Genomic DNA, 26,203 nt, shown 5'->3' with positions numbered 1-26,203 from the left:
ATACCGATTTCGGGTTAATTTCTATCTCTACGACTTGCTAGGGTCTTTAATCTTACGGTTTAAGTTCTTCTTTTCCCAACCAACTAATCCGCTAAGAAACCCTACATAGGCGTTAACTACTCCCACAACCTCTCGTTAATCTCCTTGACGAATTAGTTCCTCATAGATCTAGCGCATACAATAGAATTGAATTGAAAGGTAGGCATTTGCAAAATTAAAGGTAAAGATGAGAAAGATCTTGATATATATAAATATTGATGTACGAACAACAATCTGTAATGAATTTGACGAATCCACAATCTAGATCTTTTAAAGAACAAAACAAAGACTGAAATAAAAATTACAAGTAAAAACCTAAAACTAAGAATAAAAGTGAAATCAAAAGGGAGTAATCTTATTTATAAGCCTAGGGTTAGTAGCTCATCCTTGACCTAAAACGGCTAACTAATCTTCATTAGAGTAAGTTGTGTTGATGAAAACACCCTACTTCATTAAGTGGTCACGTCACGTTAATGTCACGACATTAATAGCAGTATACTTCCTTAGGCGTGACTTCAGGGCTCTATTGTGACACCTTGTAGCCTATTTCGCGACATCCTTGGCGGATTGCTTCTTGGATATTCTATTTGTTACGTTTTGACATCCTAGCTCCGTGTTGCAACATCAAGAGCAATCCACTGTCTTTCTGCCCTCAAGTAATGTCCTACACGCTCACTGAACATATTAGTCTAACTTTAGGCCTACTTTATCCTACAAGGCTATATAAAATACTGAAATTTCTCATTCTATTACCTAAGTACTGAAAGTAAAAACTAAATAAAAACATAGCGAAATTGCTTTATAACAAGCTTATTAAATACAAAAATTAGTTTAATTTGCTACAAAGAATTGCAATTGATCAATGGTACAAATGGTTCATAATTTACAATGTTCACACGGTCATGTGTCAACCCATGTGGCATAAAAATAAGTCATTTGACGAATGATACAATTCAATCCTTAAAAGTGACCTAAAATGCATTTTTTACCATTGAAATCATGCACAAAAACATGCCAATACCAAGATAAAAATCAAGCCATTTGACACATCCCTAATCATCTAACCAATATGCCACAACTTGGCACCAATTCACAACCAAAACATAGCCAATGTCATTTATCAAGGTATGAACATACAATTCCATAATAACATGTAATGGATATTAAACATTCACCATTTCATTTACATCTTTCAACTAAACACAAAACTACATAACTAAGTGTTAACCATTCACTAGAACACATATTAACAAATTCAAACATACATAAACAACATAGATGTCAAAATGACATCCCCAGGTACAGGCCAAATGATATAGAAAAAGGAACACGAACTTTAAGGAGCGTGGGATCTCAATTGGATCTTGAAGTGAAAACCGAAAGTAACTAAAACCTATCCTACATACAAAAAGTGAATTACACATTGAGCAAGTAATTCAACATGCTTCTTTTTAAATTGAGATAATATGGAGAACATTAACTTGAATTAAGGTTTAAAACTCATACTACTAAGTTTCAACATGAATCATTTGTCACCTATTATTCCCTTTCATATTTAGAAACATCAGTCTGTAATATACCGCCACTAAAATTTTTGAACTCATGAATTCATTTTAACTCTTTTCAATTTATCATCTCAGATTTCCCAGCAACAATGAATTGCCACCCCGGATTTGCCTAGCAATGATGGCTTACCATTTCGGATTGCCCGACAATGATGGTTTCTTATTTCATTTATGTCATCTAGGATTGTCTAGAAACGATTACTTGCCACCTCGGATTCCCTGACGACGATGACTTTTTATTTCATTTATGTCATCCTGAATTGCCAAGCAACGATGACCTGCCACCCTAGGTTGCCCAATGACGATGGCTTCTTATCAAGTCTATTCCGCTGGCACGTCGATCACCTCCATCCCTTATAGTATAGCTAAATATATACGTCTTCATATCTTGATTTCTATACTCAAAACGCTTTTGTCCAAATCATACTCAATAGCAAATATAATTCAACCTCATAATTATACATATATTCATTTTGGTACTTAGTATAGTATTCAATTTCATCTATCCCAAATCTTTTCAACTCACTGCCAACAGTTTATTGTAATAGTAAAATATGTATATTATTGTAGGAATATATAATATAAATAAGTTTTAAACCATAGGAACACTTACAAAAACTCAAACTACTCGTCTCTGATTTTCTCCTTCCTCGTTCCTTTTGATGCTCCCGCGTCGTATTTAGCTACAAACATTAATACGATAATGCATAACTTTATTTTCCAACTCAGTTCACTATCATCTGTAAAGTCTTACATATTTTGACATTTATTCAATTTAATTCTTAAAACCTAGACTGTCATAATTTTCAATTTAGAATTCAAATTTTCAAGTCGATTCCACTATAGTCCTTTTAAGACCTCTTATTTCTCATTATACCAAAATTTTGAAATTTATGCATTTTAGTCCCTATTGTACAAAACTACAAATTAACTTTATAATTTAGTCATTTTCACTCTTATGCTTAAAATATATCTATCTAATACCTGAAACTTCAAAGATTCGTCAATGGAAACTTCTTAAATCTTTAACAATTCCAAAAAATAACACACGAGTCAGCTAGATTAAGCTCTTGGAATTTTAAAAACATAAAAATTACAAGAAAATGACTAAATTGAACTAACCAATTTTGTGATTGAAAATCAAACCCTAGAAGGCTGAATGTTTCTTTCTCCCTTCATTTCTCTCGGTTGTATGAACAAAAATGGAAGAGAATGTTTTGTTTTTCTACCAACCTTTCCACTAACTTGTTTTTAATATTTAACTTTTATTTCATTTTTTTATTACTTACCTATATACATTTCATGCTCCCATATCGTCCACAATACTTACAATGTGGTATAATTACCACATTGGTCCTAAATCTAGGTTTCAAATAAAAAAATCGATAGTAATTTAATTTTTACCACTTTTACAATTTAGTCTCTATACCTTAATTAATCAATAATTCGATAAAATTTCCTACCCGAAATTCAATTCATTTCTACTATAACTCCATAAATATTTAATAAAAATATTCACGGTCTTGGTTTACAGAAATAGGGTCCCAAAATCGGCATTTTTACACCACTAACTTTCAAGTCATTGTAGAAGCACATAATGCCTTCTTTTTCTTCTTAAGAGTGTTAACAAAATTAGCTTGAATATGACCATGGCTAAGGCATTCATAACGTTGGATGCCCTTCTCCTTTTTTTTGCCTCATCTTTGGAAACAACACTTTTTCTCTTGTTCTTAGGAGTATTCTTTAATGTCTTAAACTTTTTGAATCTCCTAGCTTGCTTCTTAAAGGCCTTATTGAATTATTGAGTAAGTAGTCCAATATGCTATTAAAGCTCTTATCTGGTAGAGGCATTGGGAATTGACGCTTCATTAGCGACTTGGAGTACAAAGCTCCTTTCTCACTTAGACTTAACCCTCTTGGATTCATCCAAGTTCAACTCGAAGGTCTGTAAGGATCCTATCAACTCATCAATCTTCAAGCTCTCCAAATCTTTAGCCTCTTCAATGGTAGTCACTTTGATAGAGAATTTTTCAAGCAATGACTGTAAGACTTTTCTCACCAATTTAGAGTTTAAGTACTCTTCTCCAAGAGTGAAAGCTTGATTAAACAAGTCACATAACTTGACATAAAATTGTCTCAAAATCTTACATTCTCAAGGTATCAAATTTGGTGGTCAACATATGCATCTTAGATTGATTGACAATATTAGTTTCCTCATGAACAAATTGGAGAACTTCCCAACCTCCTTTGCCACAGTGCACTTGAAAATCTGTTTGAACTCTTGCATATCAATACCACAGAATATGGCATACAGGGCCTTAGTATTTGCATTTGCAACTTTCTCTTTTTCAGTTGTCCATTCTATTTCAGGTTTAGGAACCTTTCCAACATCTAAATCAACAATAGGATCTTGCCAACTAGTGAGATAATATCTCCATCCCTTTTCATCGACAAACTTAATGTAGGCTTCTATTCTAGCATTCTAGTAGGGATAGTTACCATTCTCAAGCATAAGGGGCGAGTAGTTGAGGAACCTTCCATTTTCAGAAAAAAGCAACACCAAGATTCACCACTAGGTACGTTAAGTGTATGCTTTGATACTAATTGTTGCTATCTTAAGTTGCTTGTTTGCTTAAAATAACAAATGCAATGGAAGTGCTGGACTGTAGTGGCAACTACGACTTGACACTGCGAAAAATTGTGCAAACAAAATAGAAATAACACTAAGGTGTGTTTATGTCATTTGATTTCCCTACGTCTATGAAGCCTAGCTTAGTGAGTAATTCCACTATCTTCTATCGCAAATACAACAAGTTATTCACACTCTATCACTCCTTAAGAATAAAGATCTCACCTTTGTACTTAAAACTAGAATACTTACCTATAAATCCTCCCCCTGGGCAGTAAACACTCAATAATGTTTACAATAAGTTTGCACCCTCTCACAAAAAAATTCCTCAATAAACATATTAGAATGCACTCAATAATCTCTCATACAAAACCTATACAAGCCTCTAAGCATATATCGATTTTGGCTTGCTAACAAAGAATCTATGTGAATACAAAGTAACTTCTTGAAAATAACTATTACATTAATAACAATCAAAGTAGAATCAATCAAAGGTATGCTCTCCAAAATCAGCAACACTGTCTTGATCAAATCTCCACATTCCAAGGACTTTATTGATTCACGTGAATCCAATCCAATCTTCAAATGTCAAGGATTGATTTCTATAGATGTACTAAAGCATCTTTAATATAAAAACATATAACCAGGTCCAAAGATTTTCTTCATTAAATTGTCAAACCAAATAAGACAAGTTTTTAACCACCTTAATAACAGTCTACATTTAGCACTACCGAGTGTCACTCGGAAACTCTTAGCTCATTTTGCCTCAGCAATTTCTTTAAGACAAATAGTTTACAAAATACAAAACAATTTGGGTTTTTAATTAAAATATCTCAACAACTTGTGGCTTCTTCGAGTTCTTGAAGACTTTGTTTCTTAAGTTCATAAAAATTCATGTTTTCAGGTGTCCATTGCATCTATTATTTTAGGTTAGAAATGTTTCAACTACCGCAACAGTAATTATCTATAAAGAGACTTGCCACATTAAGTTTTACTTTTTTATGTGCCTTGTTCATGCCTAAAAAGCCGAAGTATTGTACCAAGGTCTCACGTTGCTTCCTGTTAAAACTAACGTCGATAATGACAATAGAAACAATCGCGAAATAATAAGAAAAGAAAAATAAAACGCACAGATTTTACGTGGAAAACCCTTTCAGGAAAAACCACGAGCAGAGGAGAAGAAAATTCACTAATGTTAAAAATCGAATGATTATACAAGAGGAGTTTCGACTACATCTATTTAAAGGTTGAAAAACCTTATTATAATCAATGAAAAATAGAAGAAGTGTAGTTCTATACGGATTCTACTTGTGTAGCATGGTCCGTACCGTGAGGGCCTTTATCCCTCGCACCCCTAGTCAGGGATAGGGGTGAGCATTCGATCGAATCGAATTGAATCGAATCAAAAATTTTTGAGTTAATCGAGTTTTCGAATCTCATTCTATCATCCTAACTTTATTTGAAGTTTTCTCAAATCGAGTCGAGTGAGATAGAATTCGAATCGAATCGAATATATTTGTTCGAGTTAAATTTTAAAAAATAATTTTGGGTCCTTGTAACCATTGTCACCCATCGTAATAAAATTTGTCCACCTTAATCAAATTTTTTATTAACTTTAATCACCTCATAATTTATTTATTAATTTTTATATATCTTGGTTAGCTTCTTTGCTTGCTTAGTTGTTTCAATTATCTTGATTCTTGTCACTATGTATTTTGGAATTAAAAATATATTAAATGTAAAATATAATTTTTTAATAAAAGTTATTTTTTTTAAAATGTGAAATTGATACCAATATAAAATTTTAACATGAATATTTTATAGCATAATTAATAATTCAATTTTAACATAAATAGTTAATATGACTAAACAATTCAATAATATAAATAATATAAAATGTGAAATTTAATTTAATAATATAAATAGTAGGTATAAATAAAATTATTACTATTTATGTTTAGTGATTTTTTTTGGATAATTTTGATTTTTATTTGAGAGTAAAGGGTGAGAAGTAAAAGTTTAGGGGAAAATAAAAGTTTTGGGAATAAAAGTTTGAGGAATGTAAATAGGGAGTAAAATTTTGGAGGAAAATGTTAAAAAATTAGAGGGGAGGGTTTGGGGTAGATGGGAGGTGGGATGGGAAGGAATAAAAGTTTTAGGGGAAAAGTGGGAGGGAGAAAAAAATTTTGGGGGAAAATAAAAGGTTTTGAGAATTTTTGGGAGTAAAATTTTGAGAAAAAGTAAATGGGAGAGTAAAATTTTGGTGGGAAATGGATTTTGGGTAGATTGGGGGGTTGGGAGGGGAGAAAAGTAAAAGTTTTGGGGGGAAAGTGGGAAGGAGTAAAAGTTTTGAGGGAAAAGTAAAAAGGTTTAGGAGTTTGGGTAAAAATGTAAAATATTATAGTTTGATATTCGAATTATTCGAATTATTCGAGTTATTCGAATTTGAAAACTCAACTCGATTCGAACTCGAAATTCGAAAAAAAAATTCGAGTTGATTCGAATAACTCGATTAACTCGAATAACTCAATTCGTTTAACTCGAAATTCGAATTTTTTTTATTTTTTCGAGTTGAATCGAGTTTTGCTCACCCCTAGACAAGGATTTGTTGGGCTACGGCCTCGGGCCTTCGATTCTTGACCTTAAGCCCTACACAGATCTCGTTATTTTGTCACTATATTTTATTTATTTAACAAGGATTTGTGTCATATAACTCAAACACTCTCACTAATCGGAGTGAGCCCTAATATTCATTTGTTCAATGTAGGTTTATTAGCCCTTTGAGGCATTATCTTGTACACGACTGAGATCTCGACTACTTTCTATAGGTTTATTCACTAATCATGCCCTCGTTCACCTTTGTAAAACACGTTGATCATCATCTGCCACAATCATTCTTTCTATATGAAATGACAATAAAAAAATCATAGCGTTAAAAAAGAGTTCGATGCTACAATAGTTTTCGCCAACACGTGAAATCCCTCGTGCATTAGGATCTGTCTTTTTGCTGTCATTGCATTGAAAGCTTTAAATGCAAGCCACTCCATACTGCACGTGTTTTCTCCATTAAAAAAATTAGAATGTTTTTTTTATTTTTTTAATTTATGTTCAGAATATTCGAATAGTTGTGCCTTCCTTTTGATAAACCTTTTGTGAACAAATAAAAATGCTACAAGCTTACCGCTGGTTTTACGTATTTTTGTTAGGCTTAGTTTAAAATTATTTTTTAAGAGTGTTTTTACCTAAAAAGATATTTTTAAATAAAAGTTAAAATTTTTTATTTTAGTTTTAGAATAAAAATATATTGCAAAAATAAATTTTCAATCAAAAGCACTTATAAAAATTTTAAAATATCTTATTTAACAATAACTTTTTATCTCAATTTTTTTTCCCAAAATTGCTTGTTAGCGCTTAGTCCACCTTATGTTCTTAAGGCACTACGTGGTAATCATAGTGGAGTTGCCTGGAGTAGATTAATTCGTTTGCAATTTTCTGGTTTGTTCCATGATAAAACATAACTAATGAATATTTTTGTCATTCAATTTTATAAAAAAAAAATATTTTCACTTTTCATTAATTTTTTATTTATTTTTGTTATTAAAATTATATTTGTTGTCAAATCACGTTAAGATGAAAAAAATAGATTTGTTAACTTAACTAATGTGGCAATCTACATGTATGTTATGTAGATGACATGTAGTATTTAATTAATATTTTAAAATTTTAAAACATTTTTTATAATTATAATAATTTTAATTTTAAAAATATTTTTATAATTTTTATAATTATAAATTTTAAAAAAACTAAATGTTGACATGTCATTCATATGTATGCAACATTAACAAAGTTAAAAACATTAATTTTTATTATTTTAAAGTGATTTGACAAAAAATTTAAAAACTAAAAACGAAAATTTATATCAAGAATTAAAATAATATTTTTATAAAATTGGAGGCTAATTAAATCATTATACTTAAAAAATCTCAAAAATATATATGTATCATGTTTACATGTATATGAAAATAAATGATTCAATAGAATAAGATCTATTTTAATGTTTGTTTAAAAATCTATTTACATGTGTGTAATAGTCCATTTTAGTCCGGACCCAAATAAATAGACCACAAAAAATAATAAATACAATAAACAGTTCATTTTTACAAATAATCCAAATCCAAATGACCCAATACCATTCAGCCCAATAGCACTAGCCCAAATTAGCCAAACACAGGTTAGCAGCAAACCGGCGCCACATGCCCCACGTCGCAGCAACTGCCCACGTTCAGTAGCCTCTGCGCACGCTACACACGTCTTCTCACTAGTGGTACCTGCAACAAGCTACGAACAGCAGGGAGCGCAATAGGATTATAGGAAAATATGGTTTGTTTTTTCTGGGGGGATTGGATATAAAAATGGATCCATTTTCAAGAGTTTTTCTTTTTTTTTGGAGGGCAGATTGAAACAAAAAAGAGAGAAAGAAATCAAGTGTAAACCGAAGTACAAAAGGGAATAAAATATAGCAGTCTGATTTTGAAGGTGATTTTCTTCATTTTTTTATCGCTTTCTTTGTTATTTCTTTGTTTTTATTTTCCTGGGTGTGCAAAACGAAAGTAAAGAGGAAGAGAAGAGGTTCTTACCAGTGCTGGTTCGCCGTCGATGCCCTTGCTATGCTTCGTCTGAATCGAAGATTGAAAGGGGAAGTTTAGGCGTGAAGAGCAGGGGAGAGGATGAATGCGGCTGCTGCTGTTACAAATGGAGTAGGGATTTTAATTAGGATTTGAAATGGGTTTTAGGCATTGATGGGTTATTTATGTTTTTAATCCTTTCATGTTTTCCATCATTTCAAAACCATTGATTTTTTTTGTTTTCAAATTTTTCCATGACATATTAAATCTATTTTCTTTTAATCCAATGTTGTACAGCGTTTTGGAAGGGCAGGATTAATTTCCCTTTTGGCCCTTCATGTTACGCGCATTTTGCAAATTTGTCCTTTGTTTTAATTTGTTTTCGTTTTTTTTTTCAATTTTGTTTTGATTTTAACTTTATCCTTTGTATTTGTTTTACTAATTAAGTTTAATATTAGTTTGTTATTATAATTATTATTATTATTATTATTATTACTGTTGTCATTACTAGTAGTATTAGTCTTATTATTATGGTGGTATTTGTATATATATTTACCCTTTTTTTGTATACAATATTTTATTCTATACGTTATTTGTTTCAAGTTTATTTTAAAATATAATATAATACTATTTTATATATGTATATATATATAATTTATATTAAATTATGTTCACTTTATATAAATATTATTGATTTCATATTATAATAATTATTAACTGTAAGTTTTCTTATATAATATATATATATACATATTATAAAAATTATTTTCATTTATATAGTTTATATTAAGTTATTTTCATTATGTATACATACATTTTTTGTTTGTTTTGTCTTTTATAATTTTAAAATGTTATATACATTTTATAATACATATACACATGCGCATATATTTTCATATTTTATAATTCTAAATACATGCATACATTCTTATAATATGTATATGCGTACACTTCTTCTTCTTTTTTGTTTTAAATTATTATAAATATTTTATATATATATATTTTATTTTTTATATACATATTATACATATATATACGTATTTTAATATATGCATATACATATTTTCAAGTTTTACTTATATATATCATACTTATATATATATACACTTATTTTGTAAATATATATACATATATAATTCATATTAAAGTATTTGTTTCATGTTGTATATTAACATTCTATCACATTTTTAAGGAAAATATATTTGGTTTCTTCAAAGCATTAAAACCATTTTTTTGTTCAAAGGCTTTTTAGATAATGCAATATTCGGTATCTGGGATCTTCGAGAGGATTGAGCCCTAACGTATTGGGTTCCAATTTTCCTAATTAAACCTAAATAATCGAGAATATTTTTTTAAAAAAACACATAAACAAAAAATCATTTTCGGGATTTCAACATGTTATGTCCTAACGCATTGGGTATGACATATTGCTTTTTCGAGATGAAGATTTTCCTAAAAAAAATAAAGGCAATATTCAATATTTTGGATTCTGAGAAATTGTACCGTAACGTATTGGGTCTCGATTTCTTCGTCTGACTTAAACAATTGAATATCCTTTTAAATTTTATTGCTTGAGTTTTTTGGACAAGCTTATTCTTGAGGATATGAAATATCATGCTCTAACGCACTGGGTGTGACATTTTCTTTTCTCTGAATAAGAGAGTTTTAACATGTAATTTGATTTATACAAGCTTTTAAATACAAGGATCGTATTTTAAAATCTTTTCAAACTTTTGACACTAAGACATTAAACAATCGATTCGGTACCAATTTTGGGCGTTACGAGGGTGCTAACTCTTCATCGTGCGTAACCGACTCTCGACCCTGTTTTCTCAAATTTCGCAAGCCAAAATCGTTTTCAAGGTGAGCTGATCACACCTCAATAAAGGATCGGTGGCGACTCCTATTTTCGTTTTTCAAAGTCGACAACTAAACTTTTTGTTTTATCAAAAAAATGGTTTCAACAGCTTGGCGACTCCACAGGGGACCTATTAGAGAGTCAAGTTGTAAAATTGATTGCTTTCTGTATTATTGTCAAAAATTGAAAATTTGATTTGAAAATTTACGATCCTCTCATTGCATTTTATTTGTGGTATGGTTATTGTAAATTAAGTTTTATAACTTCACATTATATTGCATAAAGACTGCTTAGTCTTACCCTTCTAAGTGGGAGTGAGAAGCTAGTCCTTCGTGAGGTTTTCACCTCTGTATAGGATAGTGGATCGCTTTCAGGATACATTTGTACCTATGCCTCCGTGAGATCTACATCTCCATATAGTCACAGGGAAATATATTCCCCTGAACCGAATTTAGTCCATATGAGCCTATAATGGGTGAGGATCGAGGAATCTGCTGGTTGAGGTACCTATGCTCTAGAAGCCAAACCACATATAGTGAACCTTAGGAACTCACCCTAGGTTGAATTACTCCTAACCTTAGTAGATACCTAATTAGGAGTTTTTACTATTTCTTGGTTGTATTGTATTTAATTGATACTGACTTTTTGTGTTTTACTCTGATTGCATGGCATTACAATTACATGGCATTTCATTATAAAAAGGCGTTGGTTCGTATTCGATTGCTAGATAGAAAGCTTATCATGGAAAAAGGGTTTTTTGATAGAGTAGAGAATAATGCGACTGTCCGAACTTGGGCTGAGATGACACAGCGCGAAAAAGGTGATAGTTAGGCCGAGGGATACGTATCAGAATTATGGGACTTCACCCGTGTTAGCGTATCCCAGAACAACTTGCAGGAGTTGAAAGAGATTTGGGATCAATAGAATAATGAGGTTAGACAGCTATTCTATTTAAATTATGGGGATTTGCCTTATTTAGTTGATATGAAGATAGACAATCATCTATTTCGAGCTCTTGCCCAGTTTTGGAACCCGGCCTACAGTTGCTTCACATTTGGGAATGTCGATTTGGTGCCTACAATAGAAGAATACATGACTTTACTTCGGTGTTCGAAGATTCTAGTGGACAAAGTCTACTTGAAAGTTGTAAATGCACCGACCTTTTTGAAGAGGTTAATGAATATTACAGGGATGAGTGAGCAGTGGGTTACAGCTCGGATCAAGCAAAAGGGGGATAGCAAGTGCATTCCTTGGAAAAATTTGAAGGACCTCATTTTAGTGCACCCAGTTGCAAGGAAGAAGGTAGATATCTTTGCTTTAAGTATATATGGTTTGGTTGTGTTCCCTAAGGCTTTGGGACATGTTGACGAGGTGGTCATTGACTTATTTGGTCGGCTTGATAAAAGAGTTACACCAGTCCCGGCACTTTTGGCAGAAACCTTCAGGTCACTGAGTGCATGCCGGAGAACGGGAGAGGGTAGATTCATTGGATGTGCGCAGCTCCTACTTGCATGGTTCCACAGTCACTTTTGAGAGGTTGATAAAGTTTTATATCTGGTCTTCTCTGAAACTTATTCACCATTGAAGGAGATAGTGGCTACACCAAGGAGGGATGATATATCGGAAGAGAAATGGATGGTAATTTTTTAGAATTTACAAGAAGAGGATATCGAGTGGAGAGCTCCGTAGTTGCTTCCAGATGAGATCCTATATCGGTGTGGGGATTTTGACTGGGTTCCTTTGCTTGGAATTTGGGGAGCTGTTGGTTATGCCCCATTGCTAGTGCTAAGGCAATACAGGTCAAGGCAGTTTGTGCCCGTAACTCAGGGACTGGCCGAGTGTGAATTCTTGTATAGGGGCAATGGTTACAAAAAGAGAGTTCGTGAGATGGTCAATGCATGGAGTCATACTCGTTGAATGAAGAGATTGGCTATGGGTCCGATGACAACTCCCGGGTATAGCAAATGGTAGGTTAAGAGGATCAACGGTAACGTCCCTGGGCCAAGTCAGGAAAATAGTCAGTCGATAGAGGAGCATTTGCGTGTTGTCTCTTCTGAGTTGGAAATCATAAAGCAGGACTTTGAAAGAAGAAATGCAAAATTAAAGAAGAAAATAGAGGAAATAGATGAAGAAAAGGTGAATTTGAGACTGGATGTGGATGTTCAGAAGCTCGAGGCTGATAAACTAAGAAATGGAAAGAATAAAGCCGAAGAAGAACTAGATAGCTTGAAGATGGATTACAAGAAGCTGCGTATGTCAATGAGAACTGCCGGGCTTGGAAAAACTTCAGAGCAGTGGCGTGAAGAAATTTGAGAAGAAAGAAATAAGTCAGACTGGTGGGAAAGAAATTTTCAAAAGGTTCAAGCACGAAATGAAGTATTAGAAAAGAGCTTGTCAGAGAGCCAAAAGGAAAAGGGCGAACTAAAAGACAGAGTGGTTGAGTTAGAAGGGTCTCTTCGTCAACATAGAAGTCAAAATTCTGTAGTAGAGCTAAAGGCAAGTCTAAGCAAGATTGAAGAGATGAAGAATAAAATAGAAGGGTTAGAAGCAACATTGCAAAATTGTGAGGTTCGGATTGAGCATCTAGAGGCAAAGGAGGGTCGTCAGAATGAACAACTTCATTATTTCCAAAATCAAGTTAGAAATAGGGATCACGTTATGGGAGAAGCTGTGGTTCAGATTCGAGAGGTAGTAGATCACCTACAAGCTTTGGCAGTACAGGCCAACACATTGAGCATGAAGTATGAATTGGAGTCAGACCGGGGACAAGAGTTGGACTCGTTACTTAAGAAGATTAAGACCTTGAGTATTAGGGCAAAGCCTTATTTGTAGCCCATTCTATGTAAAGAGATTTATTTTCTAATAAAGTTTTCTAAAAGTAATTGAAATTAGAATTGACGCCTTTTTGCATTCATTTTCATACATCGCATAATATGCATTAAAAACTATTAAAGGGTTCTAATTAAACAAAATCGTTCCTCAGTTAATCTGGAAGCTAACCAGCCAACCCAACACCGTTACAGAACATAAGCGAAATCAAAAAGTATGGATCAAAGATTAGAAAAGCTTGAACAGTTCCAAAAAGAAATGCAAGATCAAATTCAGCAGCAAATGCAGGAGCAGCTCGAGAGGATCCAGCAGAGTATGATGGACAAAATGATGGAATCTCAAGGGAGCATGATGACACAGTTAACGCGACTGTTGACTGAAGGAAAGGATAAAGGAAAGAGCCCTATGATTAATGTCAAAAAAGAAGGTGAAGACGGACCCCTGTATCCTCCAGGCTTTACTCCCTCATATGCACAGCCCCAAGCTGAAGTATACCCGCGCAAATCTTCTGTTACGATAAGCCTTAGCAGTTTCAGGCCGATGCTTCGAGGTCAATGAATTACCAAGCTGGATCAGGCTCTAGCCCTGAGAATAATCTTGTCAATCCTATTGTCCTCAATTTCGATGAGGCGGTTGAAAAGGAAAAAGTGAAAGAAGAATTGCCAAAGTAATTTGAGGAAAGGTGGAAGTGGGTTGAAGAGAAGTTCAAGGCAATGGAAAACACTGAGAGATATGGTAGGATTGATGCTAAGGATTTGAGTTTGGTTCCAGGTTTGGTGCTCCCTTACAAGTTCAAGATGCCAAAGTTCGAGAAATATAATGGGATCAGTTGCCCTAAAGCCCACATCACCATGTTTTGTAGGCAAATGACTGGATATGTCAATAATGACCAACTTTTGATACACTGCTTTCAAGATAGCCTCACAGGGGTAGCATCTAAATGGTATAATCAATTGAGTCGTGCTATGATTAGTTCCTGGAGGGATTTGGCATAGGCTTTTATGAAGCAGTACAGTCATGTGGCAGAAATGGTTCCTGATAGAATTACCTTGCAAAACATGGAGAAGAAGTCGAATGAAGGTTTCAGATAGTATGCTCAGAGATAGATGGAGGTGGTAGTTCAGGTCCAACCACCGCTCTTTGAAAGAGAAATGATGATACTCTTTATAAATACGCTGAAGGCCCCATTCATAACACATATGTTAGAAAGTGCTACAAAAGCTTTTCTGACATAGTCATGAGTGGTGAGATAATTGAAAGTGCTATAAGGAGCAGAAAGATTGATGTTAGAGAGAATAACAGAAAGAAAACCTCAAAGAAAAAAGAGAGTGAGGTGAACAACGTGAATATATACAACAAATCAATTACGGTGAATCAGCCTAGAAAGGTAGTGGCTAATCAACAGGGTTCATCAAAACAAGAATCTGGTGCGAGGCCAAGTACTGAGAGGCCTTAGTTCACACCAATTCCAATGTCATATAAGGAGTTGTATCAGAATTTATTCAACGCACACGTTGTTGCCCCTTTTTACTTGACCCCTTTACAGCCTCCGTATCCTAAATAGTATGACGCGAATACACAATGCGATTACCATGTAGGAATTACGAGGCATTCCATATAACATTGTACAGCTTTTAAAAAGTTTGTTGAAAAGCTCATCAGTATGGGCATTGTCAAGGTAGATGATGCATCTGGTACAAGAAATCTGTTACCCAATCACACTGATAGTGGGGTAAACATGATGAGTGAAAATATGGGGAGAAGGGTCAAGGAGAGCATTGCTGAGGTAAAAATTCCTTTGAGGTGGGTTTGGAAGGAAATGGCGGGAAGAGGGTTAATCGTCTTGAATTCAGAAGGAGGTGGTGAGACCTAAAATTATTGTGAGTTCTATCAGGAGGTGGGACATGAAATTCAGAGATGTAAAGAATTCAGAGCTCTGGTCCAGAGCATGATGGATAATAGAGAAATGAAGTTTTTCGAAGAAGTTGAGAAAAAAGGAAGTATATGCGCATCGAAGTCAATGACGAAGATTCTGAAGGTTAATCATCCTGTGGTTATCATCTCGCGTCCTAAGGTTAACGAGGCAAGGGCACAGGTGACACTGAAGATTGCAATTCAGAAGCCGACAAATTTTTCGTATAAGGATAGTAAAATGGTCCCCTGGAATTATGAGTGCAATGTAACAATCTCGGGGAAGGAAGCTTTGGTTAGTGTTGCAAAAGAAAGCCAAGTGACAGGTTCTTATACGTGTAGTGAGAAGCACTGCGATTAGATAAATGCCCAAGCAGAGTCGGCGGAAGGAATTTTTTTTTAGGTAGACCAAAAGAAAGAAAAGATAGTTGAATCTAGGCCATCGATTAATGAGCCAGTAAAAGAGGATAATTCTTGAAATTTTTGAAACATAGTGAGTATAGTGTCGTAGAGCAGCTGCATAAGCAACCAGCTCGTATCTCTGTGTTAGCTTTGTTCATGAGTTCGGAGGTGCATCGAAATGCGCTGATGAAGGTGTTGAATGAAACGTATGTGGCTAATGATATTTTTGTCAATAAATTGGATCGGTTGGTCAACAATATAAGCGTTGATAATTTTATCTTCTTCAATGATGACGAAATACCATCTGGAGGTATGCGGTCCACTAAAGCGCTGCACATTACTACTCAGTGCAAAGGATACATGCTGCCAGGAGTTTTTATTGATAATGGATCCGCATTAAATGTATTGCCCTTATCTACTCTCAATAGGCTACCTGTGGATAGCTCACATCTGAAAACGTGTCAAAATGTAGTAAGGGTGTTCGATAGAACAGAAAGGAAAGTTATGAGGAGAATTGAGATACCATTGCTGATTGGCCCAAATACTTATGAAATAGAGTTCATTGTAATAGATATCAAGCCTTCCTATAACTGTTTGTTGGGGAGACCTTGGATACACTCGGCAAAGGCTGTGCCTTCATCGCTGCATCAGAAGTTGAAGTTAGTGTCAGAGGGACGGTTGGTGACAATAAACGTCGAGGAGGGTATTATCGCATCAATAACCAATAATATACCATACGTGGAGACTGATGAAGAGGCGGTGGAATGTTCTTTCTGATCTCTAGAGTTCGCAAATGCAACATTTATTACTGAGGGGAATAGAATCCCAGTGCCAAAGATATCCAAGACCATAAAAATGGGTCTCCAATTAATAGTGGGAAGATGAGCTGTATCGGGAAAAGGATTGGGAAGACATCTGCAAGGATGAGTTGAGGCACCAGTAATGAAAGATAAGTTTGATCGTTTTGGTCTAGACTATAGACCAGACATAAAACAAAGGAGAAGAGAAATAGAAAAAAGACGTGAGAGGAGAAGGGCACGCCTAATTGGAGATGAAGTTAAGTGGGAGCATATGGTTTTTCCTCACATATCCCAAACCTTTGAATCAGGGGGGTCATTTATCCTGAACAAAGAATACTTAAAGAGGAAGGTCTTGAAAAAATGTTGGGAGAGGTTCACATCAATGCCATAGACACAATTGAGAGAAAGACATTACTAGAGATTCGCCCTTATGAACCTGGAAGTGAGCTAAACAATTGAACTACGAAAGAGATTCCTATAGTTTTTAGAGCTTGTTCAGAGTAAATGTTCAGAATATGCACATGTTGAATTTTTTTATGGAATATGCACATGTTGAACGTTATGGTTCTAATAAATACACTTTTCGTATTCATTTTTGAGCCAGTAGTCTTTTCATTCTTTTTCGAGTAATTATTCTTTTATTCTTTTATTCTTTTTCCACATCATTATTTTATTCATTCATAATCATATTTTTTCATAAATTCATACATTCTTTGTATATTCTCTGACACCTACTATAGGTCCCCGGATATCAATGATATGAATGACGCTGCTTCAAACTTAGAATCCCCTTTTGAGCAAGACATGTGTTTAGAGGGAACACATGATTTTGAAGATGGCGTAGACTGTGGGGTATCTCCGGACTTATTGAGAATGGTAGAACAAGAGGATAAACAAATCCTACCTCACAAAGAATCATTGGAGATTGTGAGCCTTGAGGAGGGAAATGAGGTAAAGAAGAAGTCCTAAAGCAGTTTGATGCAGGGTTCTTGCAAGAAGTCAAATATTCAGAATGGGTAGCCAACGTTGTTCCTGTCCCTAAAAAAGATGGAAAGGTACGAATGTGTGTGGATTACAAGGATTTGAACAGGGCTAGTCCAAAAGATATTTTTTTGTTGCCTCACATTGATACTTTTGTGGATAATACGATAGGCTATTCACTATTTTCTTTAATGGATGGCTTTTCTGGATACAATCAAATAAAGATACATCCGAAAGACATGAGAAATACTACATTCATCACTTTGTGGGAAACGTTTTATTATAAAGTGATGCCCTTTGGATTGAAGAATGCGGGGGCAACTTACCAAAGAGCCATGGTGACTTTGTTTCATGACATGATGCACAAGGAGATTGAGGTTTATGTTGATGATATGATTGCAAAATCCAGAACAGAAAAGGAGCATGTTCAAGTTTTGAGGAAATTGTTTTTAAGACTAAGAAATTTCTAGCTCAAGCTTAATCCAACAAAGTGCACCTTTGGAGCCAGATCAGGGAAGTTGCTAGGCTTTATAGTCAGTGGAAGAGGAATTGAGGTTGACCCAGACAAAGTTAGGGCAATACGAGATTTACCTCCACCACACACTCAAAAAGAAGTACGAGGTTTTTTGGGAAGATTGAATTACATTTCTCGGTTTATTTCACAACTAACTAAGAAATGTGACCCCATATTCCGTCTTTTGAAGAAGCATAATCCAGGTGTATGGGATGAAGCATGTCAGAAGGCTTTTGACAAATTAAAACGGTACTTGTCCAATACTCCAGTGCTATCACCGCCTAGTTCGGATAGGCCATTATACTGTATTTAAGAGTGTTTGACAATTCCATGGGGTGCGTGTTAGGCCAGCATGATGAGACAAGGCGAAAAGAAAGGGCAATATACTATCTCAGCAAGAAATTCACTGATTGTGAAGCGAGGTACTCGTTATCGAGAAGTTATGTTGTGCCCTGGTTTGGACAACTCGTAGATTACGGTAATATATGTTGTATCATACGACTTGGTTGATTTCAAAGTTAGACCCCTTAAAGTATATGATGGAGTCGACTACTTTGAATGGAAGGATGACCAGATGGCAGATCTTGCTTTCTAAATTTGACATAATGTATGTGAGTCAAAAGGCCGTGAAAGGGAGCGCAATAGCTGACTTTTTAGCTAGCAAAGCCTTGGAGGATTATGAGCCTTTGAACTTTGATTTTCCAAATGAGGATTTGATGTATGTGGCAGCCACTGAAGAAAATCCCCCAATGGATCATGTGTGGAAGCTAAGTTTTGATAGAGCCTCGAATTCTATAAGTAACGGAATTGGGGCAGTTCTGGTATCTCCAAGCGGAGATCATTATCCTTTTGCTAGCAAACTAGATTTTGATTGTACGAACAATATGGCAGAATATGAAGCATGCATTATGGGCATTCGTGCAGCCATCGAACGTAAAATCAAAGTACTAAAAGTGTATGGGGATTCCGTATTGGTGATATACCAACTCAAGGGAGAATGGGAGACAAGAGACCCTAAACTGATTAGTTATCGAAGGATGGTTCTTGAATTGATGGACGAGTTTGATGACATCACTTTCTGTTACCTTCCGCGAGATGAGAACCAGATGGCTGATGCGTTGGCCACCCTAGCCTCTATGATCCGAGTGAACAAGTTAGAGGACATGAGGTCTATTCAGATGAGTATTTCTGAAACCCCGGCTCATTGCTATAATATTGAGGAAGAGGAAAAAGATGATCATCCCTGGTACCTGAATATATCACAATATGTAAAAAATCGTGAGTATCCAGATCAGGCAACAGAGAATGATAAGAAAGCATTGAGAAGGGTGGCCATTAACTATGTCTTGGATGGGGAGATTCTATACAAAAAAGGAAAGGATTAGGTGCTGTTAAGATGTGTGGATGCAGTGGAAGCTAGAAAAATTCTAGAGGAGGTCCATGAAGGTATCTGCGGAATGCATGCAAATGGTTTCACAATGGCCAGGCAGATCATGAGATTTGGGTACTACTGGTCCAATATTGAAAGAGATTGCATCAATTATGCTAAGAAGTACCATAAATGCCAAATTTATGGTGATAAAATGCATGCACCTCCTCCACCTCTTCATGTTATGACTTCTCCATGACTTTTCTCTATGTGGGGTGTGGACGTCATTGGGCCGATATCGCCAAAGGCTTCTAATGGGCATCGCTTCATCTTTGTGGTTATTGACTACTTTACTAAATAGGTGGAAGTTACTTCATATAAAAATTTCACGAAGTCAGCAGTTAGCAGATTCTTGAAAAAGGAGATCATATGTCGATATGGAATGCCTGAGAGGATCATATCTGATAATGCACTGAATTTGAACAATAGTGCGATAGTGGAGGTCTGTAGTCAATTTAAGATCAGACATCATAACTCGTCACCATATCGCCTAAAAATGAATGGCTCAGTAGAATTAGCCAATAAGAATATCAAGAAAATTGTGGGAATGATGACTGAGACTTACAAAGACTGGCATGAGAAATTACCATGCGCCCTCTTTGCTTATAGAACGTCTGTCAGGACTTCGACCGGGGCAACACCTTTCTCTCTGGTTTATGGGATGGAAGCAGTTTTACCTATTGAGGTGGAAATTCCTTCTCTCCGGGTATTAGCTAAGTTGAAATTGGATAAGGCGGAATAGGTTCAATCTCGTTATGATCAGTTGAACTTAATAGAAGGAAAAAGGCTAAAGGCTATTCAGCACGGTTAGATGTATCAAAGGTGAATGATGCGCGCCTACAATAAAAAAGTTCATCCCAGAGAATTCCACGAGGGGGAGCTAGTGTTGAAAAAGATCCTTCTTATACAAAGGGATTTTAGAGGAAAATGGATGCCAAATTGGGAAGGTCCATATGTAGTAAAGAAAGCCTTTTCTAGGGGAGCTTTGATCTTGAGTGAGATGGATGACAAGGATTTACCAAACCCTGTAAACTCAGATTCGGTTAAGAAGTACTTTTCTTAAAAAAAAAAGGGGAGAGGCTAAGGCGAAAACCCACAAAGGGCGCTTTGAGACCAAAGGGGATTTGAGTTGAAAACCCGAAAAAGGGTGGCTCAAATATTGATCAAGTGGGGCATCCAGTGATTTTACTATGATTGAATTAGTGGGAAAGGGGATGCGATATCTTGGGGCATTAACAGAGTTCTGTTGGTCTTCTAAGCACTTGTCAAACTTAAAATGGTCTTCAGAAAGTCTGTACAGAAAAGTTCAAGCTGTGATATCTGGGGCGCCTAGCCTTCCCACTATTTATATTAAATTTGTTGTCTTGGAATACTTTATTTTTGTTTTAAGATACGTGTTTCCAGTCAATTTTTCTTTTATTCTTATTATTCTTGATGATTTATTTATCTCGTATTTTATTTTCAATAAATTTCATCTTGTCCATTTTGATAGTCTTATTCAAGCATTTTACATTGAAACAACGATTAATGGGCCAATAATACTTTTACAAAGGAATTTTTGCATATTACTCTGGAAGTTTCTAAATAATATAGGGACCTAAAATAGGGCCATTGTTTAGAATACACCAAGTGCAATGGTTGAAATGTCTAAAAAGAAAAATTCTAAAGTAAGATTATCCTTTCGGATTTTGTTGTCTAAACACTAACTGAACAAAATGACAAGATGGGGTGTTGGTGATAAAGTTTCATTGAACAAATAAGCAGTGATCACCTTGCGATAAGAAGAGGTTTCTTCGGAGAAAGAAATCCTTCATTTGTGCATAGGCATTTGGTATGACACCCTGAGAATGGTATAAAAGACCAAAGTGCTTCACATTGCAATAAGAGAAGATTGGGAAAAGTCATGTTTTTCTACCCTTGGGTTACAGTGAAAAGATGATACAAATTTTGTGTCTTAGTGGATTAAACTTTGAAGTTTATGGTGGGGGCAGTCTGATTAAGTGTTTCATTAAAGATGCCAGCCAAGCAAGAATGTGTTGTAGCACGTCAGTGATAAAATCTTAATAAACTTTGAGTAATGATAACCTAAGCGGGATCATTCTCGGAAAAAAAATTCTACATTCATTCAAATGTCATTCATACACGTCTAGTTAGGAGCATTTGATTCATTTTGATCAAGACATCCTAATCACTAGGCATAATTAGGTTCATAGATTGAATTATACAGGCCATGTTCCCCAGAAAACAAACCGGTGAAACTTCAGCCTTATCTCCTTGAGCAGTAGTGGAGTAGGTTGAAAATAGCAGATCTTGTCTTCTTGTATTGGCAGCGAAGTAGATCGAAGATACCAGTCTTGTCTCCCTGAGCAGCAGTGGAGTAGGTTGAAAATAGCAGATCTTGCCTTCCTGTACTGGCAGTGAAGCAGATCGAAGACACCAGTCTTCTCGCCTTGACGTTGTAATGGAATAGATTGAAGCCACAACGGCGAATCTTACTTCCTTAGCATTGGAGCGGAGCAGATTGAAGCCACGACGACGAATCTCATCTCCCTGGCGTTAAGACTTGGATTAGCTGAAGTGGAGCTGAAGTGGAACAGATTAAAGCTGTGGGCAGTGAATCCTATCTCTTTGGCATTACAGTGGAATAGATTGAAGCCACAACGGCGAATCTTACTTCCCTGGTAGTGTAGTGGAATAGATTGAAGCTACGACGGCGAATCTTGTTTCCCCGACATTGCAATTAAATAGATTGAAGCCACAACGGTGAATTTTACTTCCCCGGCTGTGCAGTGGAACAGATTGAAGCTACGACGGCGAATCTTGTTTCCCCGACATTGCAGTTAAACAGATTGAATGTACCAATCCTATCTCTCTGAAGCTACAGTGGAGCGGATTAAAACCACAGATCTCATCTCTCTGAAGTTGTCGTAGAATAGATCGTATCCAGTCTTATCTCCCTGAAGTTGCAGTGGAGCGGATTAAAACCACAGATCTTATCTCTCTAAAGTTGCAGTAGAGCAGATCGCATAAAGTCTTATCTCCATGAAGTTGTAGTAGAGTAGACAAAAGAAACCAATCCTATGAAGTTGCAGTAGAGTAGATCGTATCAGACTTATCTTTAAAGTTGCAGCAGAATAAGTTGAAGTTACAAGTCTTATCTCCCTGAAGTTGTAGTGGAGCAGACTAAGGAGAGCAAATTTTGTTCTTTTAAGAAGCTACAAAGTACAAATCCTATCTCCCTGACGTTGCAGTGGAGTGGATCGAAGCACCAATTCCTATACCTTTGAAGATGCAGTAGGATGGAGTGTGGCTACTTGAAGAATAGGAGCACCAAGATCCAGCATGACCAGGCAAAATTGGCCATTTTTAAAGTCTTTGCTCCGTTCCAGTTACACGATAACGAGCAAAGAGAGGCAGCTATAATAGGCCATTTTAGCCCGGGCCTAAATAAATAGACCTCAAAAAATAATAAATACAATAAACAATCTATTTTTACAAATAACCCAAATCCAAATGACCCAATACCATTCGGCCCAATAGCACTAGCCCAAATTAGCCAAACACAGAAACCCTAAGTGGTTAGCAGCAAACCGGCGCCACATGCCCCACGCCGCAAAGAATCGCCCACGCTCAAGAGCTCTCAAGACGCCGCACACGTCTTCTCGCTAGTGGTACCTGCAACAAGCTACGAACAGCAGGGAGGGCAATAGGATTATAGGAAAATATGGTTTGTTTTTTCTGGGGGGATTGGATATAAAAAGGATCCATTTTCAAAAGTTTTTTCTTTTTTTTATTTGGAGGCGATTGAAACAAAAAGAGAGAAAGAAATCAAGTGTAAACCAAGTACAAAAGGGAATAAAATATAGCAATCGATTTTGAAGGTGATTTTCTTCATTTTTATCGCTTTTTTGTTTTTATTTTCCGGTGTGCAAAACGAAAGTAAAGAGGAAGAGAAGAGGTTCTTACCAGGTCAAGGCCATTGTCGATGCCCTTGCTATGCTTCATCTCGAATCAAGATTGAAAGGGGAAATTTAGGCGTGAAGAGCGGGGGAGAGGATGAATGCATCATTGTTGTTACAAATGGAGTAGGGATTTTAATTAGGATTTGAAATGGGTTTTAGGCATTGATGGGTTATTTATGTTTTTAATCCTTTCATGTTTTCCATCATTTCAAAACCATTGATTTTTCTTGTTTTCAAATTTTTCCATGACATATTAAATCTGTTTTCTTTTAATCCAATGTTGTACAACGTTTTGGAAGGGCGAGATTAATTTCCCTTTTGGCCCTTCATGTTATGCGCATTTTGCAAATTTGTCCTTTGTTTTAATTTGTTTTCGTTTTTTTTTCAATTTTGTTTTGATTTTAACTTTGTCCTTTGTATTTGTTTTACTAATTAAGTTTAATATTAGTTTGTTATTATAATAATTATTATTATTACTGTTGTTATTACTAGTAGTATTAGTCTTATTATTATGGTGGTATTTGTATATATATTTACCCTTTTTTTGTATACAATATTTTATTCTATACGTTATTTGTTTCAAGTTTATTTTAAAATATAATATAATACTATTTTATATATGTATATATATATAATTTATATTAAATTATGTTCACTTTATATAAATATTATTGATTTCATATTATAATAATTATTAACTGTAAGTTTTCTTATATAATATATATATATACATACATATTATAAAAATTATTTTCATTTATATAGTTTATATTAAGTTATTTTCATTATGTATACATACATTTTTTGTTTGTTTTGTGTTTTATAATTTTAAAATGTATATATACATTTTATAATACATATACACATGCGCATATATTTGCATATTTTATAATTCTAAATACATGCATACATTCTTATAATATGCATATGCGTGCACTTCTTCTTCTTTTTTATTTGTTTTAAATTATTATAAATATTTTTTATATATATTTCATTTTTATATACATATTATACATATATATACGTATTTTAATATATGCATATACATATTTTCAAATTTTACTTATATATATCATACTTATATATATACACTTATTTTGTAAATACATATACATATATAATTCATATTAAAGTATTTGTTTCATGTTGTATATTAACATTTTATCACATTTTAAGGAAAATATATTTGGTTTCTTCAAAGCATTAAAACCATTTTTTTTGTTCAAAGGCTTTTAAGATAATGCAATATTCGGTATTTGAGATCTTCGAGAGGATTGAGCCTTAACGTATTGGGTTCCAATTTTCCTAGTTGAACCTAAATAATCGAGAATATTTTTTTTAAAAAAAACACATAAACAAAAAATCATTTTTTGGAATTCAACATGTTATGTCCTAATGCATTGGGTATGATATATTGCTTTCTCGAGATGAAGATTTTTCTAAAAAAAATAAAGGCAATATTCAATGTTTGGGATTCTGAGAAATTGTAACCTAACGTATTGGGTCTCGATTTCTTCGTCTGACTTAAGCAATTGAATATCCTTTTAAATTTTATTGCTTGAGTTTTTTTGGACAAGCTCATTCTTGAGGATATGAAATATCATGCCCTAACGCATTGGGTGTGACATTTTCTTTTCTCTGAATGAGAGAATTTTAACATGTATTTAATTTATACAAACTTTTAAATACAATGATTGTATTTTAAAATCTTTTCAAACTTTTGACACTAAGATATTAAACAATCGATTCGGTACCAATTTTGGGCGTTACGAGGGTGCTAACCGTTCCTCGTGCGTAACCGACTCCCGAACCTGTTTTCTCAAATTTCGCAGGCCAAAATTGTTTTCAAGGTGAGCTGATTACACCTCAATAAAGAATCGGTGACGACTCTAATTTTCGGTTTTCAAAGTCGGCAACTAAACTTTTTGTTTTATCAAAAAAATGGGTTCGACAATGTATATATATGTTTCGTACTTTGTATTTGATACAAACTGAAATAAATATGTTTTTTGTCGAAACTGGAATAAATATAAATTTTAAATAGTTATATAATATTTATTTTAGGATATGTATGAAACATAATGAAATTGATCTAAAATCATAAGATGCAAAAGAATCCGGATTCTGAAATACCATTTTAATGTAAGAGGTTTTAAATAAAGATGAGATATTAGAATTTACAAACAAAATCGTGTCCAGTTCCAATGCTTTTCATGAGTGTAAGAAACCCCAACACGACAAGGAAGCTAAAGTAAGTATCCTTAGCAAAGTTCAATAGCTAATCACTAATCGCCACCTGCCACTTCGCTTTGGCTCCTTATTGCCCCAGTGCCGGACGTGCCAGTCCTATAAAAACATCCTATTTCCCTATAAAAGTAGGAGGGGGAATAAAGACAATTTTTTTATTTAGAGTATAATTTTGGTTTTGGTAAGTTGGATGCATCGGATCATTGTATTCGAGAGGAAAAGAAAAAAGAAAAACGCATTAAGCCCCACCTTGCGCTCCTCGTTATCTTTCTTAACACACATAATACGGGTTAAAATGCTACTTTATTACTGTAAATATAATAATTCAACTGTAAACGCGACCAAGATCTTGTGAGTAAACAACAATGACATTTCTTGGTTTAATAAGAGTTGGTCACTGTAACAATCCCCT

The 26,203-nt window shown here is 34.6% G+C and overlaps 1 protein-coding gene and 1 long non-coding RNA gene across 2 annotated transcripts; one reads left to right on the top strand and one right to left on the bottom strand.

Moving 5' to 3' along the window:
• Window positions 1–8,252: 8,252 nt before the first annotated feature.
• LOC105791375 (uncharacterized) lies at window positions 8,253–9,234 on the bottom strand. The gene is made up of 2 exons (XR_001132959.2): window positions 8,871–9,234; window positions 8,253–8,571 (listed from the first exon to the last, which is right to left on the bottom strand). It is a non-coding gene; the product is annotated as an uncharacterized LOC105791375 (long non-coding RNA).
• A 9,249-nt stretch (window positions 9,235–18,483) lies between these two features.
• Window positions 18,484–19,538, top strand: LOC105793293 (uncharacterized). Its single transcript, XM_012622219.1, has 2 exons — window positions 18,484–18,631; window positions 18,883–19,538. Exons 1-2 carry the CDS (start codon window positions 18,484–18,486, stop codon window positions 19,536–19,538), a joined length of 804 nt encoding a protein of 267 aa, XP_012477673.1.
• Window positions 19,539–26,203: the final 6,665 nt, after the last annotated feature.

The sequence above is a fragment of the Gossypium raimondii genome, chromosome 8 (genome assembly GCF_025698545.1).
Source record: "Gossypium raimondii isolate GPD5lz chromosome 8, ASM2569854v1, whole genome shotgun sequence".
Classification (NCBI taxonomy): domain Eukaryota; kingdom Viridiplantae; phylum Streptophyta; class Magnoliopsida; order Malvales; family Malvaceae; genus Gossypium; species Gossypium raimondii.
This window is presented reverse-complemented; position numbering and strand designations above follow the sequence as displayed.